The sequence below is a fragment of the Caretta caretta genome, chromosome 2 (genome assembly GCF_965140235.1).
Source record: "Caretta caretta isolate rCarCar2 chromosome 2, rCarCar1.hap1, whole genome shotgun sequence".
Taxonomy (NCBI): Eukaryota; Metazoa; Chordata; order Testudines; family Cheloniidae; genus Caretta; species Caretta caretta.
In genome coordinates, this window is record NC_134207.1 from 120,561,570 (window position 1) to 120,582,643 (window position 21,074).

Consider the following 21,074-nt stretch of genomic DNA (forward strand, 5'->3'; position numbering starts at 1 on the left):
ATATTTAAATATTTGGGGAACACATAGTAAAATATACCAGGCCTAGGGATTTGTCAGAAGTAGTTTTTTATTTTATAAATGAAACTGATGCTTACTGTCATCACGACCTGACTGAAAGCTGCTGCCCCTTTTCAGCGAAGCAGTCTGACTGAGATGACCGAGTGGAGACGGACGCACATCACTATCCAAGTCTAGCATGGGGCTATGTAGCAATGAATTGCCTGAAAAACAGTGACACAGTTATTAATATATTTATTTTCTTATGAAACCCCAATTTCATTTGCAGAAGGACTGTGCTGGGTTCAAAATTATGTAATAAAAATATGTCTTCAACCTAAGAAAGAAATGATTGTTCACTCTGTGCAGTAAGTACAGTTCTTCGAGATGTGCGGCCCTATGGGTGTCCTATAGGTGTGCTTGGACTCCTTGCGCATCTGATCAGAGATTTCTCATAGCAGTGTTCATTCGGCCTGCATGTGTGCTCGTCAGCCCTGTGCCGCTGTTATATAGCACTGTATGAGTGAACCGCCCTCAGTTCCTTCTCTACCATGAACCCATATAGTAGAGAACTCCAAAGCAGAGGGGAAGTATGGCGGATAGTGGAGCACCCATATGGACACATATCTCTAAGAACTACAGTTACTGCACAGGGTGAGCAACCATTTCTTCTTCTTCAAGTAGTGTCCCTATGAGTGCTTCACTCTAGGTGACTACCATGCAGTTCCACTTTAAGGAGGAGGGGGGCTTTGTAGTGGAGTCTAGTATGAAACAGTCCATCTGAGCCAAACATAGTATTGGAAGCAGAGTTGTGAGTTATTGCATAGTGTTCAGCATCATATATATAGCAGCAGATTGACGTATTTCAGTAATAATGGGCATGTTTTTGAGACATGCCATACAAATGGAAATGGACCGTGTAGAGAGAGTTAGTATGTCCGAAGGTGCTTGAATATTATGAGATTCATTGCAAGGATTAATGCAGTCAGTTATCTACAAGGAAAATCTTTGATTAGAAATTGAAGACCCTTTTGATCTATCTGCAAGTGAGACAAAAAATTTTGGGGTCTTTATGGAGGTTTAGTCCAGCTAGAAGGCCTGGGCTCTTCTGATGTCAAGGACGTGCAACAGTGCCTCTTGTTTATCTAGGTGAGGTTTACTGTGGAACACTGGCAGGTGAAAGGGTTGGTTAATATGGAACTCAGAGGAGATTTTAGGTAAAAATTTGGGGTGTGATCACAACATGACTTTGTCCTTAAAAATACTGTGAAAGGGAGGCATGACATATGGGCCCTTATTTCCCCAACCCATCACACTGACACGATGGCTACCGGGAATGTCATTTTCATTGATAAATGGAGAAGTGAGCAGGTAACCATCAGTTCAAACCGTGGTCACATAAGGCATTTAAGAACTAGACTCAAACCCTAAACCGAAGTAGGACGCTTGACTGGGGGAAAAAGATTTACGATCACCCTGAGGAACCTCACTGCCATTGGGTGGGCAAAAGTGGAATAACTCTCTATTGGAGAATGGAAAGCCATGACTGCTGCCAGGTGGACTCTAACAAAGTTCATTGATAGCCCCAAACTTTTTAGTGTTAGGATATAGTCCAGTACATCTGGTAGCAATGAGGTCATAAGTGAAATATGTTTGAGGTCACACCAACAGACAAATCTGGTCCATTTTTGAGAGTATATGTAGTGAGTAACTGTCTTCTTCTGTGTAACAGTACTCTCTTTAACTCTTATAAGCAGGTCATTTCTAATCCCATGAACCATTGACCAATCATGCTTTGAGACTGGGGTGAAGGATCTTCCTGCTTTCCTGGGAGAGGAGATAAGGAAAGGCTCTCCCAGAGAGTGACTGGTGAGCAAATGGCCAGTTGTATCAGGTAAGGAAGCCATGTTTGTATGGGCCAGGTTGGAACTATTAGGATGACTCTGGCTTTGTCCTTTTTTATTTTGAGTAGAACTTTGGCTATTAGAGGAGTTGGTGCAAAAGTGTACAGTAGATCCAGTGAACAGTGAAGGTAAAAAGCATCCCCTAGGGATTGGGGACCCAGCCCACCTCTGGAGCAAAACTTGGCAAATCTCTTGTTAATCGCTGTGATGAATAAGTCTACTGGGGGAGGCACTGCTGGAATATGTAGAGAAACATGCTGGAATCTACTTCCCACTTGTGGTCTTGGAAGAAGTACCTGCTGGGTGTATACATGGTCACACTCTGAACCCCTGGAAGATAGGCAGCTGTGATGACGATCTGATTGCATATGCAGGTGGATATGCACAAATTCCAAACTTCAAGAGCCTGGGTGCAGTGGGGAGAGGGACTCTTGCTCCTCCTTGCTGGTTGATTGGTTGATACAAAACATGTGTGACATATCGTCTGTCAAGATCTTTACGTACTTGCCCCGATTACTGGTAGAAACTGGAGACAGGCGTATTTGATCACTCTGAGTTCCAGCAGATTGATGTGTAGAGTGGTTTCTTGCAAGGTTCACTTGCCCTGGGCTGTGAGTGTCCAGATGTGCTCCCCACCCTAGCAAGAATATATCCATCATTAATATGACCTTTGGGGACTTCTGTTCAAACATTGTGATGGTCTTTCCACCAATTGAGGGATTCCTTTATGCAGGTGGGTATGGAAAGTAGAATATTTAAACTGTGTCTGATGAATAAACAGGCCTGAGACACCCCTGAAGGTAGTCTTGTGTGATCTACAACGAAGGTACCAGCTGCCACATGCCCCAACAACTGAAGACCATTCTTGACCGGGGTTTGAGGGCTGAGCTGGATTGTATTGGTTATGTTGGAAAGAGCCACAAATCTGTGAGATGGGAAGGTAGGCTCTTGCCATTACTGAATTGAGATGAGCTCCTATGAATTCTAAGTTTTGCACAGGGGTTTCAGGGGATTTTTGAATGTTCAATTGTAGGCCCAATTTGAGGAAGAGTTTCATGGCTTTGGAAGTTGCATGTGAAGTTAGTTCCAGGGAGCAACACTGCAGTAGCAAATAATCTAGGGAAGGGAACACTAAAATACTTTGCCTGTGGAGCTGCACCGCTACTATTGACATGATCTTTGAAAAAACCTTTCAATTCCTTCACCATTACAGAATCCAGGTGTTATGACTCTGTAGCAGTGGGAAAGATGGGCAGGTCATGGAATATACCTGGACAACACATCTCGAGGAACCACAGTCACTGTAAGATAAGGAACTGTTTCTTCTTCTTTAAGTGCTTATCCATATTTATTCCACTGTGACTAATTTAACAGAAGTGGGTGCTACCAAATTATAGCAGACTGCCAGGTCTACTATAGTTAAGGTTAAGACTAACTTTCTGTTTCAAGCTCGAATCAGCAAAGGGCTCTAAAATCATCATGGTTACTCAGACTGCCCTTAAATCTGGTTTGCCTCATTGGGGCATATGAAGACCTAAATAGATAATCCTCTGAGAACTGGAAGGAATGCAGTTCAAGCCTGATTAAACTGCTCTTGGTTTCAGAACATTTATATGAAGATGAGCTTCCTGATGAGATGAGAGGACTTGAGTCTGTGAGTTGTCTAGCTCCCCATCCTATACTGGAGGCATTTGTTTCTAGAGTCTTAGATGGTAACAGTGCAGAGAAGCATACTCCCTTGCAAAGCTTTTCAGAATCCTTCCATCAGTTTAAGGACAATAGGATTTTTAGGGTGACCTGCAACTTCTTCTCTAGGTGATATGTGATGAGCGGATATACTGACTTCAAATATTCTTTCATGTAACAAAGTCTGGCATGCTGAGTTATGTAAGTGCAGGAGATCATGTACCCTGGAAGCCTGAAGCAAGTTCTCACAGATGTTGAAGGATGTACTTGCAGTTGACTCTCTACTATGCTGCAGAATCTTCTTTGAGGTAAGTAAGCTTTTGCTGTGGCTGCGTCCAAGACTACACCCCTACAAACTGTATTCTTTGGGCTGGTCTACACTATGGGGGAAGATCAATCTAAGTTAGGCAACTGCAGCTACGTGAATAACGTAGCTGAAATCAACGTACTTAGATCTACTTACTGTGGTGTCTTCACTGCGGAGTTGATGGGAGACACTCTCCCATCGAGTCCCCTTGTGCTTCTTGTTGAGGTGGAGTACCAGAGTTGACGCTAGAGTGATTGGCATTTGATCTATTGTGTCTATACTAGAGACGATAAATCAACCCCCGCTGGATCGATTGCTGTCTGTCGATCCAGCCAGTAGTGTAGACATGCCTTTTGAGTGGGAACTAAGAGCAATTTCTCCTTACTGGCTCTAAGTCCTAGAGAGACAAAGAGACAGAGAATCTGCTCAACAGAATCAGCAGCTTGATGAGATTTCCCTTGAGTAAGCCAGTGACCCACAAATGGCTAAACTATGACTCCCTACGTTCTCAGGTAAAATGCCACTATAGCTAGACATTTGGTGAATACCCCGAGTGCCATTGATAGTCCAAATGGCAGAACCCTGAATTGGTAATTGTAGTTGCCCACTTGAAATTTTAGATCTCTTCGGTGGGCAGGATGGCTGGCTATATAGAAATAAGCATCCTGAAGGTTGAGAGCTGCATACCAGTCCTGTGGATTTAGGGAGGGAATCACAGAAGCTAGAATTATCATCCTTATCCTGAATTTGCTGATGAAATTGCTCTGATGTCTTCAAATACAGAACTGGGCGCCATTTTCCATTTTTATTTGGAATCAGAAAATAGTGAAAATGTAACCCCTTCCCTGTAAATTATGGTGAGACTTGTTCTACTGGTCCAAGAGATAGACGTCACAAGGGGTCTCTGACAAGGGATGAGGAAAGTGTGGAACTGAGGAAAGTGTGGAACTGAATGGAATATCCCACTTCTACTACCTCCGTAGCCCAACAGTCTATCATTATGGTACTCTAAACCCCATGAAAATGAAAGAGATGGCCTCCAAATGGGGCTGAAATAATAAGATGATCTATTAGAAGTCATTCACAGCTCCAACTGAGGAATAAAATTTGCTGCCTTGAGAATGCTGTCAGGTGTGAAGATTATGCATGGCAAGTCAATGTTTTCCTCGTCGATGCTTTCTTGGAGGTACAGAATGTCTGTGTTTAGGGCAATAAGACTTCCTAGGGTAAGACTGCGGCCTAGCTAGTTTCCTTGTCAAAGCAGGTGTACACACCCCTGAAAATCTCAGAGTTGCTCACAAGTCATTTTAGGAAAGTAAGGCCTCATCTATTTTCTAAGTGAATATGTCACATTTATCAAAAGGCAGGTCACATCCCTCAAAATGCAGACCCTCTATGGTAACTTGTAAGTCCTAAGATATGCTGGACACGTGTAGCCAGTAACACATTCTCATGGCAACAAAATTTGTCATGGACCTGGAGACGGTATCAGATACATCAAGAGTTGCCTTTTTAGAAGTATGTGCTACAAATTGCTTCTCTGAAATCAAACACTTTCTTTCCCTGCTGTAAGATTTGATCAGAAAATTTAGAGATGTTATCATAATTTAATTAATCTTGTTTCTCCAGCATGGGTTGGTAATTGGCTATTCTCATGTGCGACCTGGCAGATCAGTAATTCTTGTATCCAAATATGTCTGATACAAGGGCAAACATTTTTAAAATAGGCATGTACAATGTAAATGCGAACAGTTAAATTGTGCATGTAAAATATGCAATTGCACAGACAATAAAGATCTGTCCCTGGATATTAAATTTTTGCATTCACAACTTATATGCCTATTATTTTTTTAAAAGGTATACCCAAATATTCTAATTTTAGAAAAACTTGACATCTATAACAACATTTTAGTAACATTTTTGGAATTAAATAATCTGAATGGGGTGAATTTACTCTCTCACACAGAATGAAAACCCAAACAATATAAAGGGGCAAGTACAAATTATGTAATACATTTTTCCCCAAGGCCAAAGGAGGTAGGCTATAACACAGAAGGCGTGAAATTCTAAAAGCTTAACTTAATTCTTTGGTATCGGTATAAGCTTTTCCATTGACATTACTTCTAGGATTCAAACAAATAAAAAATTTATGAAATGTCAAGAAAAAGAAGGTAAGAGAATTCAAAGTAATTTAGTTGGTATAAATATTTCCAGTTAAACTTAATTTAAAAAATATATTACAAAGCAACACTGTTTTCTCTAACACAGAAACCACTTTTTCATATACAGGAGAAAGTGAAAATTCCATGCTTTAACATATTGAAATAGATTTCCTGCCCTCACCATCCACACACCTTGTAAATGTGAGGAATTTCTTGTAAATAGGTAATCTCTAAAAATGACAATGCTTATTCAATTGGCACAATTAGTTAAGAAAAACAGACCATTTGCAAAATGATCTTTGGGCAAGTTCACTTAAAATAGTGTGCCTGATATTACACAGATATGGTTGAAAGTTGTAAAATTCTATTGCCACTGATACACTACAAAAACCCAAATGATTTATTTGTTCACCAATAGAAGATAGTGTAAAGAATACTCTCTTGTTCCTCTAGAAACCACATCATCAGGTTGCAGCGGTACCAGGAAAAGAAAGTTTAACACGAACTAATTTCTTAATTGGTTGTCTGACATTATAAGCAAGTATAACAGAGCAGCAGGGAACAACAGCAACACATATACCTCCAGGACTAATAAACATCTGGAGTACATTAGCAAAGTCGATCTTGCTCTGAACTGACCAGAAGATAGCGCTTGAAGACTGCATACTCAACATAAATCTTGAAAAGTGGAAGTTAACTTACAAACAAGTTTTCTTCCATATTCAACTCCTCTCTAGGAGCACAAGTACTAGGTTAGCCATGGAATATAACACAATGAATTATTTTAAGAGCAAAGTATGGAATGGAGATATTAATGTTCAGTAAATATTTAAAGCCCCAAAAGAAATTACTGTGATTACAAGTTTACTTTTTTCACACACATTCTACAATTTTTAACCTGAGATTCTTAGTATCTTATATTTGAATTTCAAGAAATTAAGGGATTCGCATTGCAGGAACAGGTTTTAGCTGGTGTATATGCAGCATAAATACACATTCTTGACATACAATTTTTTTTAATGTAATGTATCACATCTTTGATGGCACAGAAATATTTTGTTCCAAAACATATTATCTGTGTAGAGCATATTTGTTAGTGACTACAGTGCCAAATTGTATATTTAACTACAGGAACACAGAAAAATAAAGATTTAAATTAAAATTTACTACATTCTCCCCACCTACCCATCCAAGCTAACAGACTGCAAATGTAATTAAAGCCTTTTTATATCTACAACTGTAAAACCATGAAAAGATAAAATAAAGCAGAATTTGTAACTGAAGATTTTTATATTAATTACTCCAGGATTTTTAAAGTCACTTTTTAATATTTTCCTATGCTATTTGAATATAAAATATACTATAATATGTATTTTACATCAGCTATATTTACAGTGATAAAGTGGCATAACATATGAATATTAGAATGGTTACGTTTGAGATTTACCCACACTCTTTGTCTGTGCTCAGAACCTCTCAAAATCAGGCCCTTGCATATAAAGCAAGTGTATGTCTTGTGAGGACATCTATTACACTTAGACATACACTTACTATATAGTAAGTAATTATGAATATATTCTTCTGTGCATGCTCCTATAACTGGGAGAAGAATTTTCTCTCTATATATTAACATATATGTATATGCTATATAAACACATTTACATACAGTACACAATATGGATTATACATATATACTGTATATCCAGCATGTTACTATCTGTAAATTCATTGAAGCTTTACAGGCAATATACTTAAAAAGTAGTTTTGCTGTCGTCTACAAACTGGTCAACAATTTAAACCCTGTAAACAATTACTTAATTTCTGTATTTTAAAACTTATTTGTGAAACTATTCTGCAGCATACATCTGTTTCGTAAAATTCTCTGTACCTTGACTTTATTTGTTCTTTTTCTCTATAAACAATGAGATTTTGTCTCTGAGCCACCTTTAAATGGGGCCTCATTTCTGAATCAAACTGTACCAGGCATGTCATTCAAGTAAAATTCAACTAAAATTCTTTAAAAGGATTTCAGAAGAGGTATTGATTGAAGTTTGGCTCTATTGAGGATTATTTCTCCTTGGATTGAAAAAGCAACTTCTAATGAGACATGTTACAGCTCAGTTTTAGTAATTTTTCAATCTGAAGAATTACAATTTTCCTTTACAGGTTTCAGAGTAGCAGCCGTGTTAGTCTGTATTCGCAAAAAGAAAAGGAGTACTTGTGGCACCTTAGAGACTAACCAATTTATTAGAGCATAAGCTTTCGTGAGCTACAGCTCACTTCATCGGATCCACTGTATGCATCCGATGAAGTGAGCTGTAGCTCACAAAAGCTTATGCTCTAATAAATTGGTTAGTCTCTAAGGTGCCACAAGTCCTCCTTTTAATTTTCCTTTATAAGCCAAAATGCCAGACTATACTTAAACAACAGACTATTGTATATATGGTATGAATATGTGTAAAATTTAAGAGGGCTCTGCACATGTGTAACTAGGTGAATATAGTTACTGTATTTTCTCATCCTTTATGTCTCTTATAGCGAGCTTTCTCACAGGCCACAACAGTGTGAGGGTATACTGATCTATAGCCTCCGGACTCTCTGAAGGGCGGCAGACTTCCTTACCACCCTTAAACACCTTTGAACATTTTTTCCTGTGCACAGCGGGCCCTTGTCCTGTGCTACAGCCCGACCACCCACTGTTGCTTGTTGACCAAACATGCAGTGCCTGGAGCCTGCACGGACACAACCAGGATAGGATTCCTTTCAAGCACACCGCACAGAAGAATTTCAATTTGCTGAGGCAAGAAATTAAGGGAGTAGTACAAATTCCCTTCAAATTAACCTGTATCAAGAGATAAGTTACTCTGTTTTGTTTGCTCTCAATACTCTCATATATATTTAGAACTATGACAGATTTCAGATGGTCAGTAAGTAAAAATACAAAACATTCCATTCAAACAAAAGAGGAAAAACTAGCATTTAGTAGATTGGGGTTCTCATATATCACAACTACTGATATTTCTGGAATATGTTTAAAAATAAATGGTGCAAAAAGGTTTTATATTTAAAATCGCAATTTGTATACAGAAAGAAAACAGATTTGGCATAACAAATAAGAACTTCACAAATATTTTTCATTTTCAAAACTCAGTACCTAGAGTTAGGCACCTACATAAAAGTGACTTTGTTTTTACTGGTCTATTTTAGTGGAGTTGAAGTTTTTGGCATCCTTGACAGTCAGCCCACTTTTATTTAGTCACCTAAATAAGGATTTAGGAGACTAATTTTGGCACTGGGGGAAATTCTAGAAACTGAAGCCAATGGGACTTTTACTATTGATTTCAATGTGGCCAGCACTTCACCCCAGTTTGTACATGTTCGCCTTGATCTAATTGTTTCTTTTTATTGGCAGATCATTACTGCCTGCAACATAGGTTTTAAACAATTTAAACTGATATATAAAGGAATTCTCCTCCCTCCCCTCGCAAATTTCTGCAGTAAGTGTGAACAGTGGACTAACATTTAATAATAAAAAAAAACCCAAAAACAAATCAAACAAAAACAACAGCCCAATGTCAAACTCTGTAATATTTTAATTTCTTAATTAATAACTCATTAAGAGTTTTGCTGGACATTCACTGTCAAAAGAGTATTTCTACAACGGACAGGGGATATGGTTTACACATGAAATGGCTCCCAGCTGCAAGAAGTCTTCTTCCAGATGTACAGTAAGTGAAGGCAATAGAAGAGAACCAGCTGCTAGGATAACAAATTGAAAAGGCCCTTTTGACACAAGCCTTGCTGGCCTGTCTGCTCTAACAAAGATAGATCATTCATCGCAAGGTGAAGAGAATTCTAGTATGGTACAGAAGAAAGAGCAAAGTGGTCTAACCATCTGCCTCCTTCCTTCACACTATGTACAGCTGCTATTATTCTGGCATCAAAAGAAAACATATATCCTTAAGACAGCACCCACAGTTGAGCACCATACTAAAAGTGCTGCCAAAATGATACAAATTTTAGCATTAAAAAAATGGCTAAAAGTGATACATTATTCTGTTTTAAGATAGATAATGTGTTTACTTTGTTAAAAAAACCAACACACAACGTAGACAGGATCTATATAGCAACCACACACCCCCATACTGCAGCAGGCAGTTCACGCTATAATTGTCTTAGCATTTTCATAAGACTCTATTTTAGGGGTTGGAAAAATGGTTATATCTTTGCTCCAATACTGAACAACATCTTATGTGAAGATATTTTGATAAATGAAGATATTAGCTACAGTGATTTAAGATAACATTAGGTTCCTTCCCTGTTTTAGCTCACAGGATCACAAGACCCACATAACCAATAGCAAAGATCTTCTGCAGTTTCCACAGTATACATCCGATGAAGTGAGCTGTAGCTCATGAAAGCTTATGCTCAAATAAATTGGTTAGTCTCTAAGGTGCCACAAGTACTCCTTTTCTTTTTGCGAATACAGACTAACACGGCTGTTACTCTGAAAGATCCAGCAATAACTATCAGACACGTAGAAAATATTCTTAATCTCTACGGTTTCTTTCCCTCATATTCACTTTAGAAATACCAGTACTCACTGTATTTTGGCACTGCTCCTGGTGCCCCTAGGCAAATTTTAAACTAAAGCTTATTTATTTGCCTGCCAATTTACTTCATTATAATATCCCTTATGTTTTGTGTACTACAGTGAGTCTGACTACGAGAAGCCTAAAAAAGTAGTGAAAAACCAAAAAAAGTGCCAAATGGTAAAGGAGTGGCCAAATGCATTTAAATAAATATTGTTTTAGAGGCAGGGGATAACTAAGGTGTCTAAGCACCAGGTTTGAAAATACCTAGACTCCTCCAAATCACAGTAGGATCAAAGCAGACTATCCAGCCCAAAGTGAAAAATCAAGTACTATACAGTTTACTGTGCAGGTAGGTGCCTTTCAGAAGATATGCAAGTCCTGTCCGCTTTGAGCGGACATTAAGATCTCACAGTGCTTTTCACAAGGCAGGTTTTAAATTCAAATAGCAATTAAAAGACTCCTATAATTCTATTTCTCTCTATTTTGGAGAATCTTCCTTGGGTAAGATGAGCCTATAAACTAATTGAAGGGAGGGACTTTGGCTCTACCTAAAATCGGTCTTTCGACAAATCACTGGCCTGATGCAGTGCTACAAGTATTTATTTAGATTTATAAAAAGGGTCCATCCAATGCTCTGGGCAATTGTTCTGTAAATGTAAAATAAAAAATACAAATATAAAGGATTGCTCATCCCACCTTCAGAGAGAGAACTTTTCAAATCATGAAGATAACAAAATAAATCCAAACCTCTCCAATCATCACCCCTTCTCAAAAGCCTAGCAAACATATAGGCTTTGACTGCCCAGAAGGTTAATTTAAGTACAAATCTGTCAGAGGAATAAGTGACTTCACAAGCAGATAAGACGACCTTGATGGGCAACTGGGCCAAAAGTTCCTAATGAGTCTAAAAGGTATTAGCAGGGGCATAGTTCCATGTTTACCTCCTATCTCTGAAAACTTATTGGAAGAGGTTGACTTTGTTTGTGGGCATGAGGTGAGAAGAACAACACTCCAGTGGTTAGGGCATTAATCCAGGATCTGTGAGAGCTGGGTTCAAGTTACTGCTCTACCACAGACTTCCTACATGATGATGGGCAAGTCACTTAGGGCCAGATTGTCAAAGGTCTTGAGGTGCTTAAAGATGAAGATAGGTGCCTAGGGGAATTTTCAAAAGTGCCTAAGTATCTATCCTCCTATTCATTTTTGAATTCTTGAGTACCAAATTGGATTATTCTATGTTTTCAAGGTGATCAGTAGATTTTCCCCTTCTGATGGAGGCACTGACAGTCTCAGTTCAGTTGTAGGCAAAAGGCGACCTTCATGTGCATCCACTAGTCATTAAAAACATGGGTAAACCTTGCACCTGACAATTTGGACATCTCTCAGCGCTTTCAGAAACTGTTTCCACAGCTGTACAAAACTCTGTTAATGAGAGTCATGGGTTCTTGTCATTGTACCAGGCTCTGCAGTTGGGCAAAGATAATTTGAAGTATGTTGCTCACCATCTGGAAAAGTTCCATGGCCTAGTATTTTTCAGAGTGCGTGGTGAGGAGAAGGGTAGTCTCTTGGTCTCATCCACTGTTACGCTGTTAAGCTTTTATGTTGGATTCTAATAATTTCTTGTACTACCTACACTAGCTTCTAGCTGCATACCTCATCAGACACAGGTTTGCTGTGAACATTGGTGATGTGCACTGGAAATGTGGCGGAAGATGTGTCTGGGCTTAATGCAGTGTCCGTTATCCACTCCATCAATTATGCCTGAGGATTAGCATCTGATCAGTGTTGGGGGAACATAGGATGATGAGAATTGTGGTTCCTTGCAGTAGAAGGACGGGTGGTTGGCAAGCTTACTTTGGTTTGAGAGGGCAAAGGGGAAGTTCTGATCTCCAAGAACTGTCTTACCTGCTGGTAGTAGAGACAATGCTCTAGAACCTGGTGGGAGTGAATATCATTGTTGGGTTCAGTTGAGGATAAGGATCATTGTTCCGTGCATCTATAATTGCTCCTCAACTGAGATAGAGGGCTCTGGTTCTGGTCTTTAAGTGTTGGAGAGGGAGCAGAGAAGTGCTGTCATCTCCTCCTGTAATCTGCTTCCCAGCTCTGTAAGCCTGCTGTGAAGGTTGCACTGGTGATGGTGCCAGCCATGAAAGATTAGTCCATTAATTTGCATGGATTTATTTATGTTCTTGTTCTCCACGTGAACATCATTTCTGAGAAATGAACTCAAAAATGCACCCAAGTACTTTAGAAATCTCCCTTCCCCCACATATTTTGTTAAGATTCTCTTTCCCTCATTGTTCCCCTTATCTCCAGCCTCAGAAAAATAAACATAACCATTTACCTAATCACCAGATTTGTGTCGTTTGTATGGAGCCTGGACCCCTCCCGTCAAAAGATTTCTTTAATTATTGCAACTGATTTGCTATTTCAGTTGTCAGCTTCTTCATCCGTGTCAGGCTGCTAAATAGTTTTACACAGTTCAGAGCCTGACATAACTTTTAATTTCAATGGGACAGTAAAATACATAAATTCACAATTTGAGCAGAGATCAGAGCACATATGAAATATGCAGGACTTCTAATTAGCCCTATTTACAAATTCCAGGAGTAAACTTCAGGACCTATATCGTATTCTAAGCTTGCCATCTTTTCCCTCTTTCAGCACTTCAAAGTTGCATTTGCAAGCTCTGCGCTCTGCTGTGGTGGCTCAGAATTCTAGCGCATTCTAGCTATCACTAACCATTACTATAGGATGCAGCTCGTCCAGCAGTGTCCAAGTAAAGAGAGTTTTTTTTTTTCTGATGATGGTACTGTTGTGAATCCTCCACTCTCATTTGGGATAAAAAATAATATTTAAATATCTATTTAAAATACAGCATACAATAAAAAAGTCAACTACCTGAGCATCTATGACTAACTTCCTTCTCTAGTTATGCTTAGTAGAGGCTTTGAGATTCTTATAATTGACAGCAGGGTAGACTGTCAGGGCAACTCTAGGGAAATTAAAAAAAAATACATGCATAGTGGGGAAGCAAATATAATCCTTGCCTACATCGGAGAATTGTCCTGACTACAGCCACCAGTGGCCCGGCTGGTGTAGCTGCACCACTGAATTCCCTAGTGCAGACAGGCAAATCCAGTATTTACACACGAGGAGCTCTTATAGCAGTTGACACTGTTCATGCACTACAGGTTTTTATTGGCTCAAATACACTGGTGATTGATCACCAATAGCTGAAATAGGAAAAATCCCCATTGTGGACAGGTCATAGAATAACGGACATGCTAAATGTCTTGCTCATCCTTGTTAACTGGGGCATTTAGCAAATAATTGTAGTGTTAAACTATTTCCGCAGCATACACCACAACTTGCCAAAAAAAACCCAAAACCCCCGAACAAAAAAACGCAACAAACCAAAACCCCAACCATCTTTGATGATCACCTCTAAAAATCCTGTTTGGGGATGTCAGCAGGGGGTTAACCAAAGGCTTTCCTGGCAGGAAAAGCAAAGGCTTTGGTCTAATTTTGGACCTGTTTCACAGGAATTTAAGAGATGAATTACACTTGTATTAAGGCAATAGAAAATTCTTCATGTGTAACAATCCAGAGCACTGGTCTGCTTTGAAACAGATACAGTTTAGCTGCATATTGCTTGTGACACTAACTCACTAAAAAGTTGGGAAATACATCATACTCACGTCTCTCTGTCCCTCCTACTGGTATTTGAGGTATATTTACTGGCGTTTTAACATAGTCAATCCTGGTTCAATTTAAATCTACGTATCAAATTTGTGTTTTATAATCAGTCACTGGAAGAACAGTCTGGAATATCCAATGATTAATGTTGGTGTGCTTAAGGTGCAGTAGTAATCTTCAGCTCTGTATCCCAATGTTTACAATATGAAGAGCACCATCTGCTAGGATAAGTGCATGCTATGCCTGTTAAAAATTGAAACCTCAAGAAAGATCTAATATAGTGTTCAAGAAAATATCAACCTCATGACCCACCTCTGCTGCCAAACACTTGATATACAAAAGAATCTTTATTGGAAAAGGGAGCTTTTAATAGAATACTGCAGTCTGAAAATCTGTTACCAACTTCACTTACAAAATGGCCTCTGAATGCAGTATAAACATAAATAACGTTCTTCTGTCAAAAGCCTCGTTTCTATTTCTATTGGTTGATTAGGTTTCTCAGTTTCATGCATAATCAATTTTACACCTAGAATGGAAAGACACACTTCCTGCTTGAAAGACATATTTATTATAGTGTGTTTTAATCTATTTTACGTCTCTGATCACATTCATTTAAGCTCATTTAATATATGTATTGCTTGTTCCATCCATGAATACATGTATGTGCTTTGCAAACTAAAGTTACATAAATTCCTCCGGTTTGATTCCCAGAAAGGCTGCTAACACAATAAACTGCTTAACAGTTAAACTACTTAACAGGGATGGGGGTGAATTGCTGTAAGTCCCACACCTTAACAATTCAGATAATAAGGAGGAGAAGTGTTATACATAGGTTAAGATTTTTGAGGCAAGCTAGGAAATTTGGACACACATCTTCTATTACTTTTAATTAAACATGTCTTTAAGTCTTCCAAGCCAATGTTTCTTAGCCTTTTTGACACCAGGGATCAGTTTGCTGCCTTCCTAAACTGTGTCAGAGAGATCTCAGGTCCACAGACCAGTCGTTGAGAAACACGGTTCTAGAAAGCTTCAGAAAAAAATAGTCTCAACCTCATATTATCTTCCTGTTTTATTTCTCTGGGTAAGAAGCTAAGGGATGATTGCTCTCAATAAGTCCTCAGGTGAGATGAGAAAAATAAAGGCTACAACTATATTTTTATGTGGATCTTGTTACTTTGTTTATTTTTTGCACCTAAACTGGTGAATTCCTGAATGAAAATCTCCCCTGCTATCACTGCTGGCATACTGGCACACAGTATCATCTGCTAGGGTGGACTGAGGCTAAAAGTATATGCCGTGCCTGTTCTAACCAGATTTCATGAATTCATGGTTCTATTATCTTCACCATGTTCAATACTTTAAGTACCTGCTGAACCCTACATCTCGCCTGGTAACCTCTTTGGAAGGAGAAACACATTTAAGAGTCCTATACCAGTTCTGTGGAGCATTTCTACAATGGATACAGTTCAATGGAATTCTTGTGGTTCCGAAGAAGAGATACTTTTGGTTTGGGATATGCATGGAGTAACATTAATATGGGAGTTATCTGTCTGCCTAGAAGAGGGACAGATGTTGATATACTTACCTTGAGCAGTATCTTATTAAAGATGCTATCCAATATGTTGGATCCATATGACTATATGGATACTAAAATTTGGCCAATAGTTAATTTTCCAAGTCAAATCAAAGTGTGGTACCATTTTCTTTGGTTTCACACTCTGCAATACCAGCCTTATGACTAGTTTTTCTGGAAAGAATATTATAATAATAGACGATGTTAATTAGCAGTTGTGGTGATAAAACTCCTGGAAGCACTATATATAAAAGCAATTACTTCCAGTAGAAACACCAGTGAAAATGAAGATCACTGAGTAGTTGATGAACCTGTTAGTAAAACTGAGTAATTGGGATATTTAGACACTGTAGTAGGTTGCAGCCAACCTGCTGACCTCTAAACTGAGTCTCAATAAAAATATACGTGCAAATTCAGTATTCCACAATGCTCCGGTCTCCTACATATCCATGCATTACTGGCATATACTCTGACAATGGATATCTGTATTCAGCAATTAAAAATCAATGCGAATTAAACCCTACATGGAGAAATATTTTGAGGGTTGGATCTAACTTTAGCTGAATGGATGAAGCCTAATAATATTTTCACTATTTAATGCCATTAAAGTAAAATAAAAAGTTGTTATAATAATTAGTTCAAACTTTTGCTCTTGTGTTTTACTACATATAACAGGTTTGGAGTATGAGAACTGCACTCAAATTAATATTTAAATCAACCTCAACTTAAGTAAAACTGGTGAAACAGAGGGTAGAAAGCAAAACATTTCACATACACCACAGCTTGTCAAATAAAATATAAGAAACCATGTCAAACCCTTATGTGTCAAACCGAAGACTTTCAGTAAAATGCAAAAACATTCTTGCCTTTTTGATCTTTAATGTAACTCTCTTTGCAGTTGTGCATGAGTTGAAGAATCCATTTGTGCTGGGCACCAATACATTGCCACGCAGGGTCCCCAGAAGCATGGAGATCAGAAAGATATCTGTAAAACCAAGTCCAGAGATTGCAACTCAGACTTGACATATTGAAAACTTAAAATACAGCAAAGTTGAATCATAAAGACTCTTTTCTGTACTTCTTAGGGGGAAAAAAAATCTAAAGAACTAGTAGAATTTTAAATGAGAGACATTTACACTGAAAACTAGAACAAGGTTTGCAGTTTATCTTCCTATTTAGTGGATGCAAAGCCTTACCTGACCAAAGAAAAGAACAGAAATAGACAGAATACATATAGTTAACAAAACATTAATATGTAGCTTTAGTTATTCCTCCAATAAGGTACCTGAAACCAAGTTCCTTCTTTAATTATCTGTCAAGATCTTAGTTCAATGCTCTGTGTTTTTGTTGCAACCACTGTTGACATCATAAGCACCAGTCTACTGTATTTTCCTGCACTAGTTATATCCTGATTGTACCATCATCTCTCTAATCTTGAATGTGAATATTAATGATGAGTAAAGAAGGAATTATTGGGGGGGGTGGATTGAGAGAGAGCATGTGTGTGTGGTGTGATAGAGACCAGATGTGGTTCCTTTGAAAAAAAGGCCTTAAAGTTCTAGAAAAGGGGGAGCGCATCACTAGGTATCTAGGGGGAAAAAATCAGCTGCTGTGCTTGCATCTGCATGTGCACAAATAGAGACTGCAGAAGTTCATGCCCAGCAATTCTGAAACTAAAGTATTGGCCTTCAAATGTATGTGATGACAACAGCAGCATGTTGAATAACTGAGCTGGCAAAGTGCTTCAAGATAAGTGCTTAAGTATTAGCAAATCTACTATTTTGTATACTACAAAGTTTCTTATACTGTACTACCTAAACAAAGAATGGATTTAGCAATGCTCGATTCCCAAGATGAAATACACTGATTTAAGATCATAAGCAGTACTGAAAAGTGCATAACCCTTTCACAAAAGCTAAATTATTACATCTGAGTAATGCTAATTGATATGATTGCAAAATTCCAACTTTCTCAAGAACTGTCTGTGGTACTTGAGACATGTAGACATTGTTTTTGTCAAAGCGGGCTCATCATTTGGACAGATGAGATACTCTTTAAAAATGAGCAGTTGTGTAAGCTTTATAAATCATGAGCTCAACTTCATCAGTTTTCAAAAGGTCTTGAATCTGCATTTGACTCAATTAAGAAAACATTTCCACTTAAAAAAAGCTTTTGCTGGCTTTGGGAAAGATGTTTAACTAACTGGATAAGGGAATTTTGATCAATATGATGCAGATATTAATCTAAAACATGACCTACAAAAAGATAAAAATGGGTTGACACACTTTTAGTGTCTTTTTGATAAAGGCACTCATTTGTGTTTGTTTTGGGGAGCGGGAGGATAATTTGTAGTGTTTCAGATCTCATTCCCACTGAAATACTCAGGTTGTACAGAACATCAAACGTATCAACGATTTACTGAGGATAAGTGATTTTTATTCAGACTATTTTAAAGCCTTAGGGTTTTTTGTTTGTTTGTTTTAATATCTATGTAACTAAGACCACTTGGGAGGAAAAAACCCCTCTTTTACTCCGTCTACATTAAGGAAATTTGCCCTGGTATAACCATATCATTATAGTTACACCCATATAAACCCCTAACATAAACACGGTGTACTGTGGTCAAGCAGGGCTTGCACTGGTGCAGCTTCAGCTAGTAACACATCAAATTAACTAGGACTGAAATAAGCCCCATTTTGCACCGATGCGGTGTATCCACATGTGTAACTAAAATCAGTGTAGACATGCTGGTATAAGTTTCCTTAATGTAGGCAGGGCCATTCTTAAGGATTCAACACTTCTGTCCCTTTAATGAGGGCATGAAAAAGCTCTTAACACATACTTCTGTATCTTCCAAAGAAGCACTCCAATAAGGGAGTAACATGACTTTCCTTTTTCTAAGGAAGACTTTTTTTAAACTTTCAAGACTATTTTATATATCATTAAAAAATAATAATAAAAGGAACACACTTCTTTGCTCCATGACCCTTCCTTTAAACACTGACATAGCAATTACATACTATTCATATAAAGAAAAGGAGTACTTGTCAATTCATCGGATGCATCCGATGAAGTGAGCTGTAGCTCACGAAAGCTTGTGCTCAAATAAATTTGTTAGTCTCTAAGGTGCCACAAGTACTCCTTTTCTTTTTGCGAATACAGACTAACACGGCTGCTACTCTGAAACATACTATTCATATAGCACCCAAAAAGTGTGTTGGTACAATTCAGACACAAGAAGACTGGTCACCGTAAGAAAGAACTTACAATCTAATGATCCAATTCAGTAATGTATTTAGATCTCTGAGCACATAAGTAGTTCTATTGACTTCAATGGCTCATATGATTAAAGTTAGACACTTCCTTAAGTATTTTTCTAAATCGGAGCTTAAAACTCCAATTATGTAGCTTGTTCTGTGCACACAGAGCTCTCTTCAGTGGGTATCCTGGGGTTCCGAGACTGTCTCAAGAAGTGGCTGGTGAGGCTTTTGCCCTATGTATCAAGGCGGAGGGTATGTCTACACGGCTCACGGCAACAAGTCTTCCAGCTGGGGTTGACAGACTTGGGCTACTACTACTGCACTAAAAATAGCTATGTAGGTAGTGTTTTGAAGCTGTAGCTTGGGCTCTGAAGTCCACCCCACTCCCTAGGCTTCAGAGTCCGAGTTCCAGCCCAAGCCACAATGTCACCGCATGTTTTTAGCATGGTAGCATGAGCCCAAGTGTGTCAACCTGAGCTGGGAGGCTCGCTTCCGCAGACTGTGTTGCAGCACCCACAGTGTCTAGGAGTCAGTGGGTTTACAGCAGGGGAACAGGGCCTGTTGCTCTTCCCAAGTCCTCTCCTGAGGATTTAAGAGCCTACCCAAAATAGAGTGGCACTGGCAAAAGGCTGCTGGTATGGGGAGTTCAAAAACACTTTCATGCTGGTATGCACAACATCAGCTTGTGCATATCCTCCCCCCTTTGGGAATGCTGTTGTAGAAAAATGTCACTGAACCTTGGAATTTCTATGCCAATCAATCTATCTGCCCATGTAATATTACTCCTTTTAATATGAACCAGTGGTAAAAGAACCAAAACGATAATCTGAAAAGTAAAACCTTTTGAACAGAAATCCAAACGAACACTTTTTAGTATTGCTAAATCTAAGACAATTTCCTTTTCATGCCGAATCAAGATGGATTATTATTAATGAACATGGAATCCATTTTAAGATCAGTGACTCCTTCAGTTTGGATTCATACTGTGATAGTTTTTATCAGAATCTTGATATAAATACAACTTTGTTTCAAAGCTTTTTAATAACCATTTAATGAATGATCATTGGGATTAAATTTCTCATTCTAGAGGAGTGTCATTTATTACACAATACAATTTATTCTTGCTATTATTTACATAGACTTGAGCCCTGGGCTGAAAAAGATAATCTCAAATTCTGTAAGAAAAAATTCAGTGTTTAAAATGAAATAAAATATTAATTGCATTATCTGGGAAATGCACAGACATGCATCTGACGTACAATATATTTGACAAAGATACTAGGTAAAAAATCACCTTATATAACGTTTTTGATCATGTAATGTTGATGGAGTCTCAAGCAATTTATTCAGAAGAAGTTCTCTTAAGGCTTCAATTCGTGTTTCAACTTCAGCATAATCTATGAAAAAAGGAATGCAGAATTCCAATATACCTTTCTTTGCCTGAAGTGTCAACTGAAAATTTTAATATTTTCTCAGCAAAAATCTCATGGCTTTAGAATAAAACTGATTAATTTTAACAAGTTTTTAAATTGTACCAGTTCTTACAAGATGAATCTTCAAATATCACCAAACTATTATGTTTCTTCTTGGAGGATTAAATTTAGAAGTTGCTTTGTTAGCTCCATGTTCAGTATTCTAGCCTGCACTATTTCCCTGTACATTAGGAGTCAAAACCTAGATTTCTTGTCCTTTTACATATGCAACCACAGGCGCCCCCCCACAACTACCATATATAATATTTCCTTAACAACTTCACTGTTGTGTTCAATTTGGATTAGTTTTGTTTTTGCAATGTCACTAATTTCACCACATGGGTGGCAACGCTCTCTGTTCATTTTCTTCTCAAATGGATTTTTTTTAAGAATTAAAAAAAAGGTTATAAGCGAGTTTT

General features: G+C 38.2%; 1 protein-coding gene across 3 annotated transcripts in view; it reads right to left on the reverse strand.

Moving 5' to 3' along the window:
• The window catches only part of EXOC2 (exocyst complex component 2), a 186,676-nt gene that overhangs the window by 96,737 nt on the left and 68,865 nt on the right, over nt 1–21,074 (reverse strand). For all 3 annotated transcript variants that reach the window (XM_048839740.2, XM_048839741.2, XM_048839742.2), the window contains 3 exons: nt 20,478–20,580; nt 16,790–16,908; nt 96–221 (listed from right to left, as the gene is read on the reverse strand). In XM_048839740.2, the coding sequence (XP_048695697.1) occupies nt 96–221; nt 16,790–16,908; nt 20,478–20,580 (348 nt within the window). The remainder of the gene's footprint in view (nt 1–95; nt 222–16,789; nt 16,909–20,477; nt 20,581–21,074) is intronic.